This window comes from Electrona antarctica (genome assembly GCF_951216825.1).
Source record: "Electrona antarctica genome assembly, chromosome: 11".
In the NCBI taxonomy this organism is placed as follows: domain Eukaryota; kingdom Metazoa; phylum Chordata; class Actinopteri; order Myctophiformes; family Myctophidae; genus Electrona; species Electrona antarctica.
Window position 1 is genome coordinate 9,968,371 of NC_136792.1, and position 25,052 is coordinate 9,993,422.

Here is a 25,052-nt window from a genome sequence, read left to right on the forward strand (position 1 = left end):
CCTTGACAGCCCATACATTCAAACATCCTATCTGATTGCATTAAACAACGTTAAGCTTTGCCACTCACTTTATGCATGCACATACCCTACTTAATTTTCGGACTAATTGCAAGAAATATACTTTAGAAAAGGGACTGCCAACTTTCTGCTCTTTTCTATGGAACTGAATATAATATTCTACATTGATACAGACATGGACGCACACACTGCTCATACTGTACACACAAACCATACACCCCGGTCATCTTAAAATATTCTGTTTATTATATTCTGTATTGAAACACAGGGTCAGTCAGAGAGCACTCGGTCAGGTGTAAATCAGTGACCTCTATTTTTCACTGTAGAATTCTGAGCGGCATACCAGCAAATGCACACGTCAGCTTCTTACGCAAACCAACACTGTCACTCTGTCACACAATGAGTGACCATAACGATAGCAACTCAATATGGGGAGAGAGTGCACATTTGCATTTAGGCAGTCTATTTGGAAGGTCGCATAGTTTTACAAAACTGTTAACGCATCCCGCACAACGTCCTTGATTGAGAAAAATAATCAATATGCACTTTTTTCCTCCTTAAAAAAATTGCTATAGAAAAAAAAATGTAACTAGCAAAAAAAAACACAAAAAGCTCCCCTGCTCCTCTGACTGCAAACTGGGCACATTCTTCAAATGACTGTTTTCTTCACCAATGTGGATTTCCAAAAAACAGTACACATTTACTTTTTACTTTCAACAATGTAGCATGGATCGTTTTACATCTTCAAAGCCCTAAAGAAAAAATATATATGTATCTATCATTTATGTAAAATATGTATTTTGCCAGAAGGCCTCTTAAGCAGCCTTAGTCATTATGCCGTTATTACAGATGACACTTTGGCCACAATGTATACGTTAAATACATTCCTTAAGCAATTCAATGCACGACAAAAAACAATGACGTTATTTTGTGCATAAAAGTGTCGCCTGTCAGTGGAACAGGGCTAAGAGTCATATTTCAGAAGTTTACAGTAGACCTGTGTAGTAGTAAGTAATAAATAAATATAACCCTGGCATCCTCCTACTGTATGTATGTGTGCAAGGTCGTCACTGATCCCCATCGATCAATGACGTGCCATCATCGATCACGGATGGCACAGAGACACTGCCTGAGGAGGGGGGCACACAGCCAGGGAACGCCCTCATAAGACTTATGAGTGCAAAGTGATTTTTTTGATAATGCAAAATGTGTTATATATATATATAAGTATACATCACATAGACATGACTACACTATCTATCATCATGTCCGTCACAAGATGATTCATCTTAGTCATTTCGAAGATGCTCCGTTTGACAGAGAAAGGGGGTCTTTGTACCATTGCAGGGTAGAGGAACACTGTGCAGTGCTCCCCCTTTCCAACCACCATTTGTATTGTGCATAAAAAAGGAAGGGGGGACGGGACTATGATCTGGTGAGTGACAGACTAGTTGCTGTCATTACAAGAGGAATAGTCCGTGTGATGATGACTATTTTTTTAAATCAGTAAATAAAAGCAAATAAGTTAAGAGCAAAAACAAAAAGAACAAAAAAACAATGCAGCAAGCATGGGGGACCTTCTAGATTGGCCCCTAAATGAACCATGGTTGGCCCTGGTGGCGGAAGACCCCCTGACACCCCCCCACAACTCCTCTGCTACAGTCTTGAGAGAGAGAGAGAGGGGAGGGAGAGACCAGAGCCTTAGTGGACAATGTGACTGCTTGGGTTCGTGACGTTCGTCGAAGGCACTGCTGGGAGTTGCTCTCATCACAAATCAAAATGCTTTCAAATGCTCCCTACCGACTCCAAACAAGATGCGCCGTTAAGTCCCAATGAAAAGAAAATGCCACATATACGGTGTGCTGGGAAAAAAAAGCATGACAACGTTGTCATAACTTGCAGAACGGCACCCATACAAACGCATTCAACCTTGTGATCGCAAATAAAACGTCCCATGGTTACAAAACTGAAACTACTACACAAATTAAAGCGCTTAAAATGAACTCTAGGCACTGGACATGTGTGCAGCAACAGCTTCTGAATGAGGCAGCTGGATTTGTGTGCAGAGACGCAACTTTAATATTTTACACCCAAAAAAAAGGCTGTGTAGTGTATTTACAGAAGGATCCAAAAACACCCCAAACTCCTCCAGTCATCATATATTAATGTTAGATCTCTCTCTCTCTCTCTAAAATCACTCAAAATTCCCCACGGCGATACAAAAGTGCAGTTGGAAGAGTTCATAGCATTGAGGACAGAGAGAGAGAGAGAGAGAGAGAGAGAGAGAGAGAGACAACAGATCAAGAATCCTGTCCCGAGTTGTGTCTCTCCGTTTTGAACTCTAAGACAAAGCGAAGTCTGAAAAATCTGAAAAGCAATTATTTCCTTTCTCTAATTTCCGTTTGGTTTTTTTCTTCACTTCTTCCTCCTCCTCCTCCTCCTCCTCCTCTCCCCCTCTGTCGTCCTTCTTCCGACACACAGACCGCGATGTGTCCGCGGTTATTTTATTTATCCCAGCTGGTCCTCATACTGCTTCCTGAAGCAGTCACCAGCCGGGAAGAAGTCCCAGGATCGTTCCGAGTACATCTTCCACACGTACGACTCCTGGAAGCAGCAGAGATTTTCATTTTAATTTTAACTCATTTATTCATAAGAAGTGTCCGCTTTACATAAGTTCTTTCAAACAATCAATCACAAACTACAATACAATGTCACACAAAATTAATCAATAATTTAGAGCAAAAACATCAACAAAAGTGACCCCCGTATTTTTGACCATATCTAGACAGGCTAAACTAATTTATCAGGTATCTTGGCTAACTGGGCTTGAATCCCCCTACATACAATAGCCTACAATCTTAAAATATCAGTTGTAGATCTGCTATTTTCAAATATCCAATGCATATAGGTTTAAAGTGCTCATGTGACCTAGTCACTTCTTGTGGGCTTGCTTTCATAGACCTGATTGCTAAATGCTCTCGCAAAATCTGGCAATGCTGCATGCAAATAAAGGATTTTCAAGATGGCTGGCTTCTTCTGAGCCACAACAAGCTCAAGACAAAAGAAGCTTCTACATACAGTACGTTCTGACGTACGTATGAATGGTATCCACCTGGGCTTGCTTGTTATACATGCTAAGGTTTAGTGAATGCTGTAGAACAGCCAGGGATAAGGACTTTGAACTGACCTGTCCCGTATGCTCCGTTTCATCCTTGTTGATGAGATACATCAAGAAGAACCTGCAGGGAAAGAGAAGGAAAACGACTTAAAACTGCACCTCGCTCGCACGCATGCGCGCACGCACGCACGCACGCACGCACGCACGCACACACGCACACACACACAGTAAAGCCACATCTCGGAATGTGGCTTTACAATAAACAGTAATGCCATATTCTGACATTTCATGCTGCTATAGTGCCAACTGTAGATAACTCACATGTAGTTGGCTAAATTATGCTCTTCTAAGGTGTGCGTCTCGAAGCCGTGCGGAGTCGTGTCAAAGTAGTCGCTGCCGATCCCACAGATGAAGCATTTTGTCTGGACAGAGGACACAGATGGACCAGTGTTGTAAATTCAGGGATAACATTGAAGCTGGCAAAACATTTGTGTAAAAATGGTGTAAAACAGTGGTTCCCAAAGTGGTGGTCTGGGGACCCCTAGGGGTCCTTGAGGGAGTTCCAGGGGGTCCCCAGCAAAATGATAGTTTGGAACCAAATGGGTGTACAAATTGAACCATTTGTACACTCGCAGAGTTAAATTAACATTGATTTTACAATATAAATTGGGGGTCCTTTTCAGAGATATCAATGCCATTAAATGGGGGTCTGTAGACTAATGCATGTCAAACTGGGGGTCCCTGAAATTAAACGGGTTGAGAATCACTGCTGGAGCCGTAAAAATCTTCTCTTATGGGGGTCCCTGGCTTATCTCTTCAAATGGAGGGTCCGCAGGGCTAATTAGTGTCAATTTGGGGGTCCTTGACATGAAAAGGTTTGTGTAAAAAGTGGTCTTACCTCCATGTCCTCTCTGACCTGCTCCTGTTGATCTCTCAGCTCACCAAAGGCATCAATGATCAGACCTGAGAGACAGACAGAGTATCACATGATGTTGTATAACTACTTGGACGCAGTGTTGTTTTTGGCAGCACAATTTTGATTTCAGTTTTAGTCATAGTCTCTTGAATAGTTTTCATTTAGTTTTAGTTGCATTTTAGTCACCTGGAATGTTTTACTGTTAGTCTAGTTTCAGTCGACTGAATATCATACGATTTTTAGTCGACTAAATCTACAGTAGATTTAGTCGACTAAATCTACAGTAGATTTAGTCGACTAAATCTACAGTAGATTTAGTCGGCTAAAATGTGTTTTGGCCTTGATGCCGTCGTAATGACTGATTTTACACTTCCTCACAACGCGTCGCGCTGCGACGCATTGTGAGCTTGTAGATCGGCTATTTTCAGCATGCAACCAACTGTAAAATGACTTATACTGGATCTCTTGTCCACTAGTACCTCCCTAACATTTTTGTCTAGTTTTTATTTGTTGACGAAATTGTCAGTACATTTATTCTTAGTTTTAGTCGTCACAGCTTCGTTTTCATTTAGTTTCCATTTAGTTCTCGTCGGTGGGAAAAAGGGTAGTCTCAAGGTATAGTTTCAAGTCGACGAGAACAACACCGGTGCGCAGCGTATATACCCTGGATGATGGCCAGCAGGATGACGATGACGAAGAAGAAGAAGGTGATGTCAAAGACCACGCGGTAGAGCTCGTACTCGTCTCCCGCCGGGTCCTCGATCTCGTCTCCTATGCCGCCGCCGGCTCGCACGCCCACGTACATGTGGAACAGGTAACACTGCAGGATGAAGGGGAGAGAGGACAGGGATAGGTGGAGGAGGTCACTATGGGAGCATCGTTCACATCACACTCTAATGACACAATACAATGATGTGTCTTACTTAACCACTTCAAAAGCCACTTAAAAAAAAGAAAGAAACTGTGTTCACTCTGAACCCATTTTGGACGGGAACCCCCTTTTGGTGATTTATAAGCATTACCGGTATGATATGTTTCGGCTATTGAAAAATAGCAGATCTACAAGCTCATAGCGCGGCACTCGGTGCCGCGCTACGAGCTTGTAGCTATTTTTGAAAAATCGTGAAAATGTGGCCCAAATGTTTGAATATATTCTTTGACAGCGAACGTTTTTAACTCAAATCTTTGCTTCTGAGGGGTCCCTGAAACAACATATTTTCAGATGGGGCTCCGCAGCCAATTACATATATTTTTTGGGGGTTCTTGACATGAAATTGTTTGAGAGCGACTGACATAGATGAAACATAGGGTTTTTCAGAAGGCATTTATAGAATCGAACTTAGGTCTAAAATGGGTTAAATGTTGAATTCTAATGGTGGAGTGCATCACTCACAGTCATCATGTCGTCACACTTCATGTCGGGCTCGTCCTCGTCCTCGCTCATGTTGTAGAACTTGCGGAAGAAGTTGAAGGCCACCACAGTGTAGAGATACACCACCACCGCCAGCAAGCCCACTGTCATCATCAACTGGAATTATCACAAAACCACGTTAAAGTTGCACAAAAACACAATTTACAATTTAGGCATTTAGCAGACGCTCTTAATCCAGAGCGATTTACATTAAGCAAGAACAAAAGCATGGCAATACATCACATACATAAAAAGTAGTTATCATGAAACATGCGTAAGCTAAGAACGTAACCGTGGAATATCTATATAATGAAACTATACATACTATACTATAATATACATATATACTAGTAATGCACCGAATATTCGGCCGCAGAAAATATTCAGCAGAAAATGGCTAAAAATGCATATTCGGCCTATTCGGTTACGGCCCGAATAGGCAGAAAATATATCACCGAATAGTGTATGCAATTAATACATTCAAAAGAGCTGAATAAATGTTTTATGGACCCATGATAGTGATTATTATTTAAGTTAAGTTTTGCCATAACCATTTATTTTGCCTTAAATCAGGTAGATTTAAGGTACGGCCATGACAGCAATGGTAGGAAAAAATATGTAATATTAATCATATTCGGATATTCGGTATTCGGTTTTCGGCCAACTGTTTCCTATATTCGGTATTCGGTTTCGGCCAAGAATTTCGCTTTCAGTGCATCCCTAATATATACTATAAAGTGCTATGACTACATAAAATGCAATTCTAGTGCTGTCTACGTAACATGCTATAAGTCTGTATAAAATGCTATCTAAGTCTACATAAAGTGATTATCTTAAGGGGCTACCACAGGATGTGGCTGATAAAGTAGAAGCAGTTACACTTAAGTTAAAGTAACACACCTGTTTGCCGTTGTGGGTGACGGAGGACAGGATGGTGCGGAGGGTTTTCACACCCATGGCGATATCCAGGAGATGTGTGGCGTAGAAGAAGTTGTTGTAATGTCCCAGAATGGACATCAGCCAGTACCAGACCAAGTAGAGGAAGGTCTAAGACAGGGAGACGAGAGGTCACCGTCAAATCAAATCTTACATTTAAACCAATTAAACCCCACCCTTTTTCCATCTGAACACCATCATAATGTGACCAGATTTGACTGAGAGCCTGCCATCGCGGAAATTCCATGCTTTTCACCAGAGGAGAAAAACGTATTATTTCTTTCTTTTTTCAAAATGAGGCAGACTCTTCACATACATGTCTGAAATAAGTGTCAGAGCTGTAAATATGTTTAAACATGTTTAAACATGTAGCTATGTGTAATGTTAGAGTCCACAGAAGTGAACCTTTCAAGCCTGTTTTCTCAACTCGCTGTTTTCTGCAAGACATTAATTACTCTATAAGCCATATCTCCAAAAACTGAACAACCAATGTGTCAATTTGAAGCTATGATTCCCTGCTTTCATATAGCATGAAAAGAAACGAAAATTCAAAAAAATCCAATGGCAGTCCCCCCCGATCTGCAAATACATTGCAATGCGACACATTGCAAGCATGTAGATTGGCTATTTGTGTTAGCCTATAGGATAATGTACCTATTCTGACCATGTCATAATAGGCAAACATTCTGCAAAAAATAGGCAATTAAATATTACTACCAAAGAAAGCCAGGTCAATTCCCACAATATCCTCTAGAGTGATGATTGTACTTACATTGTCAGTTAACACAACTCCGTTCTTCCACATCTGATACTTGATGTCAATAGATGTTATCCTGTAGAGACACAATCAGAGATAATGTTCCTTTCAGCTCTGATCAGTGTTGTTCTCGTCGACTAAAACTATGACGAAAACATGTTCGTCGACTACCTTTTCTTCACTGACGAAAACTAAATGGAAACTAAATGAAAACTAAGCTGTGATGACTAAAACTAACTAAATATATCGACAATTTCGTCAATAAATGAAAACTAGACTAAAGGGAGGGAGTAGTGGACGAGAGATACAGTATAAGTCATTTTACACTTGGTTGCATGCTGAAAATAGCCGATCTACAAGCTCACAACGCGTCACGCTGCGACGCGTTGTGAGCTTGTAGATCGGCTATTTTCAGCAAGCATAAAATCAGCCATTACGACGGCATCGAGGCCCACCAAAATACATTTTAGTCGTCTAAATCAGCCGTAGATTTAGTCAACTAAAACTAGACTAACGGCAAAACATTCCGGGTGACCAAAATGTGACTAATACTAAATGAAAACTATTCAAAAGACTGTTGAAGTTGATTGAGTCCAGCTTGAGTCCAATAATGACGTAATCCATCCATAGTGAGAGAGACATGGCGATGGAGTCACATGGAGAGGGGATGACATGGGACAGGGGGACGAGGGGGGAGAAACAAAACCTGGGAAATGCACCAATGACCTTTCTATGTTTAAAGGTATATTCAGTGATTTCACTCAATTGAAATATCACTTCTTTATTTGTTTTGTTGTGATAATCCTCCCTACTATAGAGTGTGCTGACCATATAAGGAGTTCCTCCCTGTCCCCAGTGAGCCCCTGGGGTAAAAAAACCCCGTAGGTTTCGTTTTTGGCTAGGTGGCCAAGTCTTCATCCAATCAGGATAGAGAGGGGGCCTTCCGCCAATCATGATCGAGCAGGGCCTTGGTGTGCGTGCTGTTGTCTTGTTGCACTTCCCCCCACTACTATAGAGCGTGTGCATACATGTGCACATCTTGCTACCCGGGCGGACTGTTTTTTTTCCCTCCAAATCACCCAAATCACTGAATGCACTTTTAAGAAATATGTATTCTATACTGGCCTGCACTGCTTTTTCAAAATAAAATAAACAAAAAAACAAAAAAGTTGGATGCCAATGCTTACCAGCTCAGCATGGAGGTGTCAGGCTCAGGTTTCTTGTCGTGGGTCATGGCACTGACATCAAGAGAGGCCAGGTCCATGCCCAGAAGCTCTGCAATCCTCTCTCTGCCATAGATGTCTCCATATTTATCCAGCACCTAAGACACCACGTTGCAGAAATATCTTAAAATAACGTATGCCCCACACGTCGAAATATAAACAAGAATGTAAAGAACCCGATCAGGATGTTCCCCCGATCCGATATTTATATTTTTATAGAACAGTTATGCCATATTGCAATAGTACAATATCCAACATCACAGACAATATCCAGTCTAATATCATGATATGGATATAATGTTGATACTAGGGATGTCCCCGATCGTTTTTGCTCCCGATCGGATTCCAATCATTAGTAAAGGACGCGATCGGCCCTGATTTCCGATCGGGACGACAACCCTAATCTAAAGCACACATGAAGACGTACCTTCCTCTTCACGAACTTGTCCCAGTAGTTGTTGGGGAATGAGCTGTGAGAAATGACAAAACAAAAAAACGCTATTAAAGGCACTGGATGCAGTGGCCCCGCTTCACGTTGATGTTAATCCATTAAGACCTGAGGCAAAACATGTCTTCTAAATCCTAACAGTTTTCGGAAATAATTATGTTTCAGGGACCCCCAGAAGCAAAGATTTGAGTTTAAAAAAAACGTCGCTGTCGGGAGGATGCCAGTCATGCCACTTAACTTATTATTTTATAAATATTGAACTAATGAAAAGTATCAACCTGCTTTGGAAAGAACCTCTCAACTCCATTGCATCCTCAAGTTGTCGGTAAAAGCAACTAACTCCACACCCTCTGCCCTGCGTGCCACAGAGCTGCTGCTGCAGTCCCGTAGGTTAAAAGTAACTATGCGTGTGTACCTGTTTATGAAACTTAGCACTGACGCTAATGTTATGAAAACAATTAAATCAATGTCTACAAATCCATGTACTGTTTTCTGAGGAGTTTTCTGACAAGAAATTAATTCATACAGCATTTCTCTCACTTGTTTACTGAAACTGCAACACCGCCCCCGTGAATCCCTCTTTGCAGAAGTTATTGTAATATTTAAAGTCCTGCCTATTATTTGTGAAGCATCGGGGCATTCTTTCACACGATGGGAATGCATTGTGTGAGCTTGCCTGGAGATCCATTGTCCGCTGTTCTTATCGGTAAAGTGGTGATAATATAATGACACATGCTGACAATATACAAAGTCAGAATACCAACTTTGATGAGGCAGTATTGCTTTGTTTAAAATATACAAGGTTATCTTCATTTTTTGAAAATTTAGTTTTTTCATTTCCTGAAAAATGAACATTTTGGACTTTGGTTTCTTCCCGACAACAGAGATATATTTAAAACACATTATGTGCCCTTTTAATCTTTCAAAATGGCGACCCAGGGTGCCCACCTTTTGCTACATTTGCTGTTTTTCAATTTGAATCCTGAAAGGTAACATGTTTGGTTTCCACCCGACACAGGCGATGTGGTAATAATAAGTATATAATACACATTTGTAATTATGATTGTGAATGTCGCAAACGGTGTATGGTGTACACGTACATACGGTGTACGGTGTATGTCATGACGGTGACTTACGGCGTGTTCAGCACCAGTCTGTCCCATTGTCCCTTGATGTCGTCGTCCTCGGGCTGCTCTGTGACATAGAGGCCGTCAAACTCCAGCTTCCTGCACAGCTCCTTCTCTCTCTTGAAGATGACCAGCGGCACCTATAGCAGCGTGACATCAAACAGGCTGTTAAAACACATCCACTGCCAGGTTTTACTAATTCATGAATTTATTCTTTCAAAACCGCCAGCGTTGTCTGCCATTGTCGATTTTCCAAGCTGGCATGGAATGTATTATGGAAACAAGCCTGGTTTTATCTAGCATCTACAATATAATGACGCAACGTCTCTGCACATGCGTACGTGTGTGCATGCGTACGTGTGTGTACGGTTGTAATGCACGTAACTCGAGAACCGTTTCACCCACCGACTTCACATTCGACACACACGTTCCACACCCCCACAGGGAGTGCAGTGCCAGGTATCGAGTCGGTCGGACCCACGGTTCTCCAGAACCACCACAAAAGGCTATGGTCAGGCTCTGCCAGTGGGCCTAATGAGGCCAACTCCTTTCACCTGTGCAATTTCCAGCCTCTGCCTCAGCCAATTGAGGCTCAACCAATCAGGCTCTGCCAGTGGGCCGAATTGATTGCCAAGTACACTTTTCAGTTTGCAGTCTCCCACACACAGGCACACAGGCACATACACAGATCTCCATGTGGGACACCGGCAGACAGTTAAAACAGGTGCTATGACAACATATATCATTAGGTTCCCAAGTTGCATCGTTCCCAAGTAGGCCGGTGAACGACTGTGACGGCACGTACAGGTCTAGTTAGTAGTATAATGACTCAAATAGAATTTGCATATCAGCGCCCCCACCACCTCAGGACATTGTGGTACTGCAGCTGAGAGGCCAGAAAGAAATGACATGAACTGGTTATATCAGAGTGCAGGTGATTTAGGCGCAAACCATTCGAAATAAGTCTGAATTTAAAATGCATGTTATAGTTTCTTTAACCACTTAAACCCTAGACTTTTGACCCAGGTCCCCCAGGAGTCTATACTCTTTCACAGAATGTTCTTCCGCTTATTTTCTCTGAATGTTCGTCTACTAGGAACATACCCAGAGAAGGGATGCTAGCGCTAATGGCGGTGTAACTAAATTGTGGATTGGGTGGGACGAGCACCTTGAGGCAGTTGTAGCCAATGATGCAGAGGAAGGAGATGACGGTGTGGAAGATGGACAGGAAGGACAGGCACGGCTGCATGTAGCCCGTGCTCTCCTCCAGGTAGAAGAAGAACACTCCCTCGTCGTCCTCCTCCTCCTCGCTCCCGCTGCCCATGTCGTCCATTCCCGAGCCCTCTTCCTCGGCGCCGGAACCCTCGAACAAGCCAGAGCCTTCGATAATGCCAGAGCCCTCAAAGTCGTCGTCGCCTTCGGGACTGTTGGACACCTGGAAGGGGAGAAGACAACACAGAGTGACTGACTGAGCCAGTAAACAGTGGCTTCAAGCTTAACATAGTTTTTAATAGTTTGTATTAGTTGTATTAGAGTGTACAGTGTGTGTTTGTTGACCTTGTAGAAGAGCAGGATGAAGTTGAGAGCGAAGGCGACAAACAGAGCCAGGAAGCGCAGGTTGTAGAAGTTCCGAGACAGGTAGTTCTGGGAGGAGGAGAAGAAACGGTGGAAACATTCTTTAGCCATTTCAACAGAACAATACAAAAAAAATGCTGCCAACATAAACCCATTTATAGGACTGAGACCAGATACTACAAAAATGTCTCTACAAAATGTTTCTATAATATCAGTGGTTCTCAAACTTTTTCATGTCAAGGACCCCAAACATTTTCTGTATCTGGCCGTCGCGACCCCCATCTGAAAATATGTTCTTCCAACTTCCAGGGAGCAGGGACCCCTCCCCCACCCCCCCCGCCCAGCAAGCAAAGATATGAGTTAAAAACGTTTGCCGTGAAATAATATAATATTCAAAGATTGAGGCGCTATGAGGGGATGATATTTTGATATCACAGTTTTTTTTCATTGGCACGTTTGACTGTCAAAGGTTTCAGCCTCCAGTAACAAACTCTAAATACAAAGGGAAGACAACATCGCACATAACAACCACACCAAGGGGTCTAATGAAGTACTGTCACCTCATAAACACATGAAAAACGAATTAATTCATAAATTCATTAGTTTATTTGTTTGTTTAAGTTGACATGTTTAACAAAAATCTTTGCTTCTGGAGGTCCCTGGCTCAACATAATTTTTAGATGGGGGGGGGGGGGGGGGGGGGGGGGGTGAATACAGTTCTTGACATGAAAAGGTTGAGAACCACTGACACACACACACACACACACACACACACACACACACACACACACACACACACACACACACACACACACACACACACACACACACACACACACACACACACACACACACACACACACACACACACACACACTCAAAGCCTTACCATGAACTTGACCCTCTGGACCTCCAGCTCGTTCCACAGCTCAAAGCCTTCCTCCGCGCCTTTCTTCTCCTTCTTGGCTTTGGTGGGAAACAGATCCTCTTCGTCCTGAGCCTCCTCCTCCACCTTGACCTTGGGTTCGGGTTCAGCCTCCGCCTTCTTCTTCTCGCCGTTCTCCGTGCTGGAGTGGTGGTCATAGTATTGTTTATTTTCGACCATTAAGGCCGACTCTACAAATGGCTTCTAACTTCTAAAATCAGTAGAAATCCCCCCCCCCTTGCCCCAAAATAAGTAGCAGATGAACAAGCTCGCAGCGTGGAACAAAGTGATATGCGCTGTAAGCTTGTATTTCTGCTATTTTTTGAATAGCCAATACAAGAATCTAAAACGGGTTTCCTGGCTTTAATGGGTTATTTTATAGTATGTGCATGGCGGGACAGAGGAAAACGACCACGTATAGGAAGTGGCTAATTATTGTCTCCACCAGGCCGAAGGCATGGGGGGAGAGTATGTTTTGCACTCCGTCCGTCCGTGTGTCCTTCCTTCCGTCCGTCCGTCCTTCCGTCCGTCCGTTATCAGCTAATCTCCGGTACCGTTGGCCCGATCCATGCCAAACTGTGCACACACACTCCATGGATGCCAACGATGAACCTCTGCCCCACATATTCCTCAACGGCCTGTTATAGCGCCACCATGAGGCCGATTTAGGCAAAACACATTTCTGTAGATTACCCGTACACATTTTATCCATACATCACACAATTCGGTATACACTATCTACATAGTCATGTGATCAACACGGATTTGCACCATTTCCCATCTTCCATCCTGATTGGCTAATATTGGCTTCCAAAGCTCACATGAATGGTCCGTTTCGAACAAAATGCCACAAATCACAAAAACAGTGTGCAATTTCCGTGAAATTATACACGCACATTTCCACTAGGCCGAGGACGACATGCCACTCATTATTTTCCAAATCAGCCTCATGGTGGCGCTATAACAGGCCAATTCCTGTTTTTAGCTATAACTGCATCAATCTGTATACTTATGTATGCGCACTCCCTAGAGGCCATGGAAAAACATTTCCCCTGCATCCCTCCACATCTGCCAGTTATAGCTCCACCATGAAGCCGATTTCTGCTAAACACATTGCTTATGTTAGTCGCACAGATTTCATCCAAATCTCACGCAAGTCTGTAGTCATGTGATCAAGACGAGTGTTGGATTTCTCAGATTCTACACTGATTGGCTAACATTGCCTTCCAAAGTTTTCAGGAGTGGCCTGTTTCGTTCAAAATGCTGCACATCCAGAATTATATCCTCAGAGATGCTATGAGTGATCTGGCTCTGCATTTCCTCAACAAAATGAAGAAAATTGTTGCAAAAAACAAACAAACAAAAAAACATGTTTATATTACTCCTAAACATTTTGCCAAACATCACACACAGTCCTATCCTCCTGGTGGAGACCTGTGCCCAGAAGGGCACTTTTTCTAGTTAATAATGTATCATTACTAGTCCATACCCATACACAGGGATATGCACATATACTGCAAGTATTTGCAGACTGTGGGTTATGCGCTGTGTACATGCATAGTACTATTATTATTATTATCTCAGCCCCGCCCCTCTCCCATTGTTTATATTGTGTTTCCAAGATGGCCGCAGCACCAGGAGGGGGTGGGGCGGAGGTGAGCGGGCGGGTCGACATATGCCCTTACTGGGCTGCGTTCAAGACACCTGCCTTGTGTCTGACACCTGACTTGTGTCTGAACACAGCTTTGATGGATGTGTTCTGCCCCCCCTCCTCCCCATCAAACAAAATGTTTGGTCAAACCATATGGGCGTCCATTGTAAATGCATTGGAGCAGCCATTAAACACAGACACAAGACAAACGCAAGACAGGTGTCTTGAATTTGTGAATGCAGCCCAGTAAGGGCACATGTCGACCCCACCCGCTCACCTCCGCCCCACCCCCTCCTGATGCTTATTACAGCTCCGGTGGTCACCTCACCACCGGAGCGGTGGTCACCTCACCACCGAAAATCCAGACTACGAATGAGCCTTTATAGTCATTGAATAAAAGTGAACACGATAGCTCATATTATTGTAGCTCTGATCCTTAACTTTCACATAAATACATATGAGAGAACTTACTCTGCCTTCTCGGCCTCTTGAGGGGGTTCCTCTGCTGCCTGGGTCTCTGCTGCTTCTCCTTCCTTTACCTCTCCCTCCTGTCCTTCTGTCGTTGCAGTTAACTAGAAAGCACACGTCATTGTTATTGATCTTCAATCCAATAAGAGAGTTGACAGAGCACTAGACGCTCTGCTTTGCTTTCACATCGTTATACATATACAGTACATACATGTAGCATGGTGCTGCTCACTACAACCACCAGTGTTGTTTTTGGCAGCACATTTTGATTTTAGTTTTAGTCATAGTCCCTTGAATAGTTTTAATTTAGTTTGAGTCACATTTTAGTCACCTGGCATGTTTTAGTGTTAGTCTAGTTTTAGTCGACTAAATCTACAGTTGATTTAGTCGACTAAAATGTATTTTGGCGGGCCTTGATGCCGTCGTAATGACTGTTTTTACACTTGCTGAAAACGCGTCGCAGCTTGTAGATCGGCAATTTTCAGCATGCAACCAAGTGTAAAATGACTTGTACTGGATCTCTTGTCCACTAGTCCCTTCCTAACAATTTACTCTAGTTTTTATTTGTTGACGAAATTGTCCAATATATTTAGTCTTAGTTTTAGTCATCATAGCTTAGTTTTTATTTAGTTTCCATTTAGTTTTCGTCAGTGAAAAAAGGTAGTCGACAGACATTAGTTTTAGTAGACAAAATCAACACTGACAACCACAGTCTTCAACTGTTGGCCACTAAGCAGCTCCACCAGAGTTACATATTATAGTCTCTTGAAAAAAGGTAGTCGACGGTCTTAGTTTTAGTCGACAAAATCAACACTGACAACCACAGTCTTCAACTGTTGGCCACTAAGCAGCTCCACCAGAGTTACATATTATAGTCTCTTGAGCCAGACAATTTTCAAATGCTTCCGTCATACAGTCTGCAAAGGAAGCACTGACAACGTAAATGACAAAACAGATGACAGCTTCCTTTCTCGGCTTTCGGGAGGTGTAGTTCCACAGTACTGTATATATAGCATTCAGAGATTGTGGGATGTAGTCTGGCCACACGAGACTATCCTGGAACTGAAATCTCCCCTCAGCCACCTTACCTACTGTGTTCTCAAAATTCTGCCCAATTCCGACCCTATACCAGAACCCGGCCCATCGTTTTCGGGTAAGGCTGAGCCTAAATGATAAATGTTAGGGTCTGGCTCAGGCCGAGCCTCGGGCCGGCCCAGTAGGGCCCAGTTAGGGTAGCGCCTTAACAATGCAGTGGTTGTCCCTGGTGCTGAAATCTCCCCTCAGCCACCTTACCTAGCTGCAGTCGCTGGCAAATCGGCCCTTAACAGCTTCTGACAGAAATACGGGGAGGAGAAGTCTCCCGCAAAAAACTTTCTTTTGCCGATAAAGTAAAGTTTTAGACCGCGACAGAGTCAGTGCAGGTAAGGGTTAGGTTTCTGGTTTAAGGACTTCAGTGTTTTGTACCTTACAGATAAGTACAGAGCAAAGAATGTTTGCTTTCGCCATCTTTGTTGAAGAAAAGTCTGGGAAACAATTATGTTTTGGTTTATTTTATGGCAGTGTTAAATACATTTATCACACTGTATTTCTATCAGAAATGCATTAATCAGCTGGTAATTCTTTCAGAAAGGCAGGTGCCACTCAAAGTGAGGGAAGCCTTGCCCCTAGTATGTACATTGTACAGTATGTCAGAAGCAGTTGAGGGCTGATTTCACCCCGCTGCCAGTCGCTGTCCCTGGTGCTGATTAAGCCTCTCAGCCACCTTACCTAACTGCAGTCGCTGTCCCTGGTGCTGAAGCCTCTCAGCCACCTTACCTAACTGCAGTCACTGTCCCTGGTGCTGAAGCCTCTCAGCCACCTTACCTAACTGCAGTCGCTGTCCCTGGTGCTGAAGCCTCTCAGCCACCTTACCTAACTGCAGTCACTGTCCCTGGTGCTGATTAAGCCTCTCGGCCACCTTACCTAACTGCAGTCGCTGTCCCTGGTGCTGAAGCCTCTCAGCCAAATGACCTAACTGCAGTCGCTGTCCCTGGTGCTGAAACCTCTCAGCCACCTTAACTAACTGCAGTCGCTGTCCCTGGTGCTGAAGCCTCTCAGCCACCTTAACTAACTGCAGTCGCTGTCCCTGGTGCTGAAGCCTCTCAGCCACCTTACCTAACTGCAGTCGCTGTCCCTGGTGCTGAAGCCTCTCAGCACCAGGGACAGCCAATGTAGATTTTCTTTCTAACCTTTTGGAAACATTAATGACACAGCCAATCAAAAGGCTGATATCACATCAGGTGACTTTCAGTTTCAGTACACGCACGCACACGCACGCACGCACGCACACACTCACGACCACTAAAAAACATTTCTCTTACCAGTTTTCTCTTGAGCAGGGGAGTGCCCTCTGGCGTCGGGGGCTCTTCCGCCGTCGTCTCGCCAAAGTCCCCGAGACCCCCGGGGGTGTCGAAACCAGGCTGCCGGCCTCCTTCCCCTTCCTCTCCGTCCTCCTCCTGCTCCTCTCCCCCTTCCCCTTCGTTTTGTTCCCCTTCTCCGTCCGTGTCTTGCACCTGCCTGGCCCCTGGCTCGGGGGGTAGGTCCCCGTGGACCTCATCCTGCGTGGGGTCCGGCATGCTGGCGAGGAGCTCGGTCACCGTCATCTGCTTGGCGCCTTCCACTAAGCCTCCGCCAAACAGAATCTTCCATATGAGCAAGAAGAATCCCTTGCATACGGTGTAGACGAACATCAGGATGCCCATCAGGACCGTGTAGAAGAAGGTGACCAGCCCGACCACCATCTCCTTGATCGTCATCTTCCGTAACTTGCGGTAGCGTCGCCGCAAGTTGCGGAACGTGAACATGTTCAGGAATTCGCCCACGCTCTTCAAGAAGTCCGCGAAGGCCGAGCTGGACTCGGCCGCCTCCTTCCCTTCCCCGTTGGCGTCGTCGCCCTCTCCGCCTTCCACCGCCCCTCCCCCCTCCTCCTCCTCGTCGTCCTCCTCTTCCACCTCGCCCTCGGGCTCGGAGATCGACGCGGCGATGTTCATCTCAAAGATGGTGTCCTCGCAGAAGTTGACGAACATCTCCATCTTCTCGCTCTCCGCGCCCTCGTTGATCGCGTCGAAGATGAACTGCCGCTTGGACTCTCGGACCTGGGGCATTTCCCACTGGTTGCGGTTGGCCTCGCTGATCTCAAAGTATATGCGCTCGATCTTCCTGCTGGCGCCCATGATCTCGATGCGTCCCAGGAAGGGGCGGAAGTAGCTCAGCACGTTGTCGGCCTGCTCGATGAAGTTCTTGAGGCGGGCGTCGTGGGGGACGTGCTCCGACAGGTTGGTGAGCAGCACGGCGATGTTGAAACCGATGTCCTTCGCCGGCTCCTGGAAGCGGTCGGCAAACTCCTCAAAGTTGATCATCTCGTTCTCGTCCGCCTCTGAGCAGGACAGCAGGAACTGGATCTCTCCGGGAGAGTACTGCTTCTGGCTGTCCATGGCCTTGGAGAAGTCCTTTTTGGAGATCAGCCCGCGGGGGTCGGTCACGTAGTCGCGGAAAGCGTCCGACGCGCAGATGTCTTTGAGCTTGAGGAACATGTCGAAGAACTTGAGGATCATCTCCACGTTGCTGGAGGACTCCACCAGCATGTCCACCATCTGCCTGGCAATGGTGCCATTGACAATATTGCCTGAGAACAAAGAGAAGAACATTTAGGAAATAACACAATACATAATATCCCTGTGAATTCAATATCATACACATACACATGTATAGTAATAAATCATAACTTTCCGTATTTCTTCTTCAAACTGAGCAAATTCGAAACAATAGGATCCCCCCAAAAAATTGGTGTTTTCATTTATTAGTATTATTAATATGTTTGGTGTTTATTAACCAGTTGTGGAGATATGGCTTATAGAGTAATATTAGTCTTGCAGAAAACAGTGAGTTGAGAAAACAGGCTTGAAAGGTTCACTTCTGTGGACATTACACCTAGCTACATGTTTAAGCATTTATTTCATATTTACATGTTGATTTCAGCTCTGACACTTATTTCAGACATGCTCTAGTATGTGAAGAGTCTGCCTGTGCTATTAACTCATTTTGGAAAAAGGAAAAAAAAAAAAGCTTTCTCCTCTGGTGAAAAGCTGGAATTTGCGCGATGGCAGTCTCTCATTCAAATCCGGTCACATTTGTGCACATCTAGTGCGTATTGTACGTACAGTACAGTCGCTATATGCAAAAGGCCAAACTTACCTTCAAGGAGTGACAGCAACATCACCACCATGTCTTTCTGCAGGTCCAGCAGTTCTTTGAGCAAACCGAGTTGGCTGGAGTCCTGGAAGAGACAGTCGAAACACCCATAAGGAAGATACACTTACAAATAGAAACAATGCTTAATTCATACTCCTTATTAGCTTGGACAATTTGTTCCTGTGGGCAAGCAACACTGTGGCGGCACTACGGTGTGTGTAGGATTTAGCTGCTCCTGGAAGGCTTATACTGCTGTACAAAATGAACTGTGTAAAAGGTCATACATTCTAAGACAGGGGTTCTCAACCCGTGGGTCGCGACCCCTCGGGGGGTCGCCAAATTATTTAGGGGGTCCCCAAATTATTTAAAAAAAAATATATATATATATATAGATTTTTTTTTAAATTCTTATTTTCACGATTTTTCAATAATAGCAGACCTACAAGCTCGTAGCGCGCCACTCGGTGGCGCGCTATGAGCTTGTAGATCTGCTATTTTTCAATAGCTAAATTATAACAATGCTTAAAACACCAAAAGGGGTTCCCGCCCAAAATGGTTTAAGGTTATTGTAGCAGTCAATTTATATTGGGGGTCGGGAGGGGGCGGGGCGGGGGTCCCGAGACATTGCCAAAGCATTTCCGGGGGTCCCCGGCCAAAAACGTTGAGAACCCCTGTTCTAAGAGACAAAACAGTAAGGTATTACGTATTACCTCCGAGTGTGTTCTACTCCACCAAAGATCCTGGGGGTTTGCATTTTTGAGATAACAAAATGTTGGATGTTTATTTAAATGTTTTTAACATTGCACGGAAAAAAAAATACCTTAAATACCACAGAAACTGAATGTGATGGACAGCCAGACACAAGTGGAAATGCACAATAAGGCAGCTGGTACTCAGTAAAATGTGGAGTGGATATTTAACTCGGAGGCCTCAAGTTTACTGGCAGTCACGTTTGTCAGGCGGCACGATTGTTGGGTTGGGCGGTTTGACCCAGCAGAGGAGAAGTTTAATGAAAAGGGACAACCCACCACAAGAACAATGACGTCTAATGCATTTCACTTTACCATTTGGTTATGGGTCTGTGGACCCCCAATTAAAATGGGATGTAATATTCGTTTGCTGGTTAGATGTAGCCGTCATTAATCAACCATTTCAGCGAACAATATTTGGACGTCTCTGCACCGATGGGAGATTTCATAAAACGTGCACTGATTAGGTTTAGGACGAGTGTGCCAGTGTACCACCCTCAAACTAGAGGCCTGCTTGTGTCAGAGTTAAATGAATACCCTGGATTTGAGGAGGGGACACCATTATGAAAGAAGGGTGGCTCCCCCTGCCTTTGCTTTACAGTAATCGTAGCAACATTTATGTTAACCGCACTTGTTGTGCTGTATGTTAAACGCATCACTAAAGACCCCCCCGCAGATTCAGAGCCGGTAGATCATCCTATAAGCTTTAGTTTAGAGGGTGGGGGTACATTAAGATGTATAGTATAAATGTGAAGGAGATGATGACCAGAACAGACAGAAGAGTTGTATAGTATAAATGTGAAGGAGATGATGACCAGAACAGACAGAAGACATTAAGATGTATAGTATAAATGTGAAGGAGATGATAACCAGAACAGACAGAAGAGTTGCCAGTCAAAAAAAAACCTTGGTTTCCGTCCAAAACTAGGATAGAACATAGGATGCAAAACAAGAAAACGACAAAGTAATTACTTTTTCATCAAAGCAATTATTACAGTATGATTTTGAATCCATCATTTGAACAGGTCCAGAATGAAGGTTTTGTTTATCTCTGTAAGATGTCTGACCTATTTGGTTTTACGGTGGCTTGTGTCTGTGAGTCGTTAATTATATTCGTATATACCACAAGGTATCTCTGTATCCTCAGCAATCAGTGGTTGCCAGTCAGTGTGTGTGTGTGTGTGGGGGGGGGGGGGGGGCATGGCTGAATTTGATGATACAATGATTTTATTTACTCTATCATGAACGATTCATCCATCGACAAGACCCGAGTCTCTGTCTGACTCCACTTGACCATGAAATGATGCGTGCACTGGACTGTAACCACTGGAGTTGTGGACACATGAGTGTAAGACAAATGAATCCAACGTTTTGGCGGTTAAGCCTTCATCAGGGAAAAGGGAAAAGCCTGAGGAAGGCTTAACTGCCGAAACGTTGGATTCATTTGTCTTAACCTGCTAATACCTCCTAATAAAGTATTGGCTATTGGCTTGTGCGGACCACTTTCTTGTTTTGTCAAGATTCCCTCTGCAGTTCTCTCCCGTGGGCCGGCACCGCTCGCTACAAGGACTTTGGTGTGCGTTAGCATCTTTGTACACAATCTATAGCACCTTTAACATTATCGTGGAGCCTAATAATAATAATAATAAATGAACAAAAACCAAAGATGGCATTCCAAGGTATATGCGACGGGGAAGAAAGAAAGAAAATCTGAAGGCAGACAATGCGAGGAGAGAATAAAGGTGAGGCCATGCAGAACACAGTGATAAACTATGAGATAAAAGCCATATTTAATGTGGCATTGCAGTGCCTAAAGATGAAGTGACATGGAAGTGAGCGACACCGGTTCCTCTTACGCCATTTCGTTGTCCGGGGTCAGGGTGCATCTAGCAGGGTCACACACAAGAACACACACCCATCAACATTACTTCATGTTTGTATTCCTTTTTGGTTTTCTTTTCACCTACAGTATAGTAGGTCCTCAAGGGAAAACTAATTGGAGGCTAAATAGAAGCCATTACACATGATCCTTATCTATATAGATAAGGAATCGGTTTCTGACATTCATGTTTATTGTCGTTATCCGGGAAAAAAATTGGTTGGGCTTGTTTGTACCAATAACGCAGATAATCGAACCAAGCAACAATCTAGTCAGTCTACTTTGGAAGCGCTCTGGACCTTCATATGTGAAGGTCCGCTTTTTAATACTTTTCATTGGTTCAATATTTCTCCAAAAACGGAGTTAGGTACTTTCCACCAGACAGCAACGATATGAATAAGGTGATGACTGACGTCACAGTATTGATGTCGTATAGTACCGTCATAGATGGACCAGTCTGGTTTATAAATATACCGTATTATTCCTTTCCCTCTGAGACCCGACCACGTGCCCGGTAAGAATGCTCAAGGAGTTTGAAACTCATTTATAATCAAGACCCGTCGATTCGACAGCAGGAAACCTAAACAACTGTAGTCATGGTGAAGAAAATACCTGGGACCAATTACCCGCTGAGCATCGTGTTCATAGTGGTGAATGAGTTCTGCGAACGCTTCTCCTACTATGGCATGAAAACGGTGCTGATGCTCTACTTTGTGAGCTACCTGCGATGGAACAAGAACCTCTCCACGGCCGTCTACCACGGCTTCTCCAGCCTCTGCTACTTTGCACCTATACTGGGGGCCATCATCGCAGACTCCTGGATCGGCAAGTTCAAGACCATCATTTACCTATCCATAGTCTATGTCATCGGCCATTTGTTCAAGTCTGTCGGGGCCATCCCCACGGTGGGAGACGGCACAACGCACGTCGCGCTGTCCGTTTTAGGTCTGATTCTCATTGCTTTTGGCACTGGAGGGATCAAACCGTGTGTGGCAGCATTTGGAGGGGACCAGTTTGACGAGGAACATGTGGTTGAAAGGTCTAGGTTCTTCTCCATTTTCTACATGGCGATCAATGCTGGCAGTCTTATATCAACTGTCATTACACCGATGCTGAGAGGTGATGTGACGTGCTTCGGAGGTGACTGCTACGCTCTGGCATTTGGAGTTCCCGCGGCTCTGATGGTCGTGGCATTAGTTGTGTTCATCGCTGGCAGCGGGATGTACAGAAAGGGTCCTCCTGAGGGAAATGTCTTGCTGGACGTCTGCAAGTGCATTGGGTTTGCCATCAGCAACCGCTGGAAGAGGTCAAAGGATGAACCACAGAGGGAACACTGGCTGGACTGGGCTGAGGAAAAGTTCTCGAGCCGCCTGATCACCGAGATAAAGATGGTTCTGAAAGTCCTCGTCCTCTTCATCCCTCTCCCCATGTTCTGGGCGCTCTTTGATCAGCAAGGTTCACGTTGGACACTCCAAGCCACCAGGATGAACATGGCTTTTGGAGACCATTTCAACCTGAAACCTGACCAAATGCAAATGATCAATCCTCTGCTCATTCTTCTGATGGTGCCCATGTTTGACTTCCTCATATACCCTCTCGTTGGCTTCTTCAAAATCAACGTCACTCCCCTGAGGAAGATGGCTACTGGCATGATCTTTGCAGCGTTGGCCTTTGGAGTAGCCATGTTGGTGGAGGTGGACGTCATGAAAACAATGGTGGAGCCTGCACCTCCAGGGGAGTGTCTCCTGCAGGTCTTTAACCTGGCAGAGAATAACGTCTCTCTGAAGATCCCAGGACACAGTGACCTGTTTAAACTACCGATCGGATACCTTCAGGACCCTACTGGATATGTAAGGCTTCCATTAGGGGAAGCCGTTAAGGAACTGACAATGGAGGTCACTTTGAATGGCCTCGACGGCGGCGGAACGTCCGAGTGCACTCGGACCTTCACGGCGCAGGAAGCCCACACTCTCATCTTGTATCGCGGAGCCACTGGAGTCTCGTGCGAACTTGTGAAAGACCATACGGAGAAGAGTGGAAGTGGGGACCCTCTGTTGAGGTTCATCAATACACATTCTGAGGCAGTGACCCTAACTGTCAGAGAGGAGGAGAAAATCCCAGTGCCTGCCAACTATGCTCAGTCTCCTTACAAGACTGTGACTAGGAACCGATATCCACGTGTCGAATGCTGCACAGAATCAAAGCGCTGCTCCCCTCTTGACCTCGGCCTGCTAGACTTTGGGGCCACCTACACGGTGCTCCTGTTGGAGAAGTCCGGTAAGATAGAGGCGCACAGGATGGAGGATGTGAAGGCCAGCGACGTTCACATTGCGTGGCAGGTCCCCATGTATGTCCTGATAACAGCCGGAGAGGTGATGTTCTCCATCACGGGCCTGGAGTTCTCCTACTCGCAGGCCCCGGCCAGCATGAAGTCGGTCCTGCAGGCTGGTTATCTGCTCACCATTGCCTTTGGGAACATCATAGTGCTGATCGTGGCAGAAGGGGCAGGCCTGGAACAGTGGGTGGAGTTCCTGTTGTTTGCCGTACTATCGCTGGTCGTGTGCCTAATTTTCGCCGTCATGGCCCACTTCTACACCTACGTTGACCCCGACGACATCGTCTTCAAGGGCAGGCAGGATAAGCCATCATCGGGGAAAGAGGAGGAGGACGCCACCCCCGTGAAGAACCAAATGGAAGATGACGATTTGAACAAAATAGAGGGCACCAACGAAGTGTAACCATATAAAACAAAATATATGTAAAATGAAAATATAAAATATATAAAAAAAATATAAAACGTGTGTCCACTTATTGGAGATTGTTTAACTATCCAATTTGCTACCAATCCGGGGGAGTACCGGTAAGTGGGCGAAATACACAAAAAAACATAAAGAGTGGGAGAAAGAGGATTATAGGAGGATTCAATTCAGAGTAAAGGAATGTAAACCTCAAATGGGGGCCGATTCAAAGGCACTGTAAGGACCCGTGGTCCACTGGGCAGGTGTCTTGTGCTTGCGCGTGTACGCGTGAGCACAAGTCCAATGCCCAGCGCGACGCCAAGCTGCTGGAGCAGCTGCTGGAAAATGTCTGTCAAAAAGCCTGTCTCATACATTCAAGTTATCTCAGATCTCTGAATTAATAAACCATGTAATTTCTCCATGCATGTTCAAAGACCTCCAGGGGGATATTGGAGACTGCCCAATATGCCCCATGGTTCAGGAAAGCAGAGTTATTATATCTCTGTAACTGTAATCTTTATTTTATTTTATAATCTTTTTTTTTTTGGAAGAGTCACAGTCTTGTTTTTCCGGCAAAAGCTGGCAGCACTGCCGGATCCAAGCTCCTCCGTGTGATAAGATAAGTGAAGGATGCCAAAGTATTTAAAATAAAATGCTGTTCTAACTGATGGAACATGTCACCGTCTTGTTCACAGCTTCAGCCATTATAGTACACACCCACTGACTGGTTATGAATGGATTCCTTTGAGTGGTGCAGCCGCTCCCGTGCACAGCTATGTGCGTATGTCCGTTTGAGCATGGAATGTGCTGATTGGACATCATGTTGTTGACATCATCAAACGAGTGATATCTTGCCCATATATGGCCACACACCACATGCAAG

At 44.6% G+C, this 25,052-nt stretch overlaps 2 protein-coding genes across 2 annotated transcripts in view; one reads left to right on the forward strand and one right to left on the reverse strand.

Moving 5' to 3' along the window:
- Positions 1-241: 241 nt before the first annotated feature.
- Positions 242-25,052, reverse strand: part of ryr1b (ryanodine receptor 1b (skeletal)) — a 142,712-nt gene continuing 117,901 nt past the window's right edge. Inside the window, exons 89-105 of the mRNA XM_079514493.1 lie at positions 18,807-18,888; positions 16,934-18,237; positions 14,577-14,677; positions 12,419-12,596; positions 11,512-11,598; positions 11,123-11,389; positions 9,964-10,094; positions 8,807-8,849; positions 8,344-8,477; positions 7,172-7,232; positions 6,364-6,510; positions 5,446-5,580; positions 4,716-4,872; positions 4,035-4,099; positions 3,458-3,558; positions 3,206-3,257; positions 242-2,622 (exon numbers count right to left, since the gene is read on the reverse strand). Coding sequence (XP_079370619.1) covers positions 2,527-2,622; positions 3,206-3,257; positions 3,458-3,558; positions 4,035-4,099; positions 4,716-4,872; positions 5,446-5,580; positions 6,364-6,510; positions 7,172-7,232; positions 8,344-8,477; positions 8,807-8,849; positions 9,964-10,094; positions 11,123-11,389; positions 11,512-11,598; positions 12,419-12,596; positions 14,577-14,677; positions 16,934-18,237; positions 18,807-18,888 — 3,141 coding nt within the window. The 3' untranslated portion in view covers positions 242-2,526. The remainder of the gene's footprint in view (positions 2,623-3,205; positions 3,258-3,457; positions 3,559-4,034; positions 4,100-4,715; positions 4,873-5,445; positions 5,581-6,363; positions 6,511-7,171; positions 7,233-8,343; positions 8,478-8,806; positions 8,850-9,963; positions 10,095-11,122; positions 11,390-11,511; positions 11,599-12,418; positions 12,597-14,576; positions 14,678-16,933; positions 18,238-18,806; positions 18,889-25,052) is intronic.
- LOC306932895 (solute carrier family 15 member 2-like) lies at positions 22,028-24,169 on the forward strand (the record flags this gene model as incomplete). The annotated part of the gene is made up of 1 exon (XM_079514871.1): positions 22,028-24,169. One exon carries the CDS (start codon positions 22,028-22,030, stop codon positions 24,167-24,169), a length of 2,142 nt encoding a protein of 713 aa, XP_079370997.1.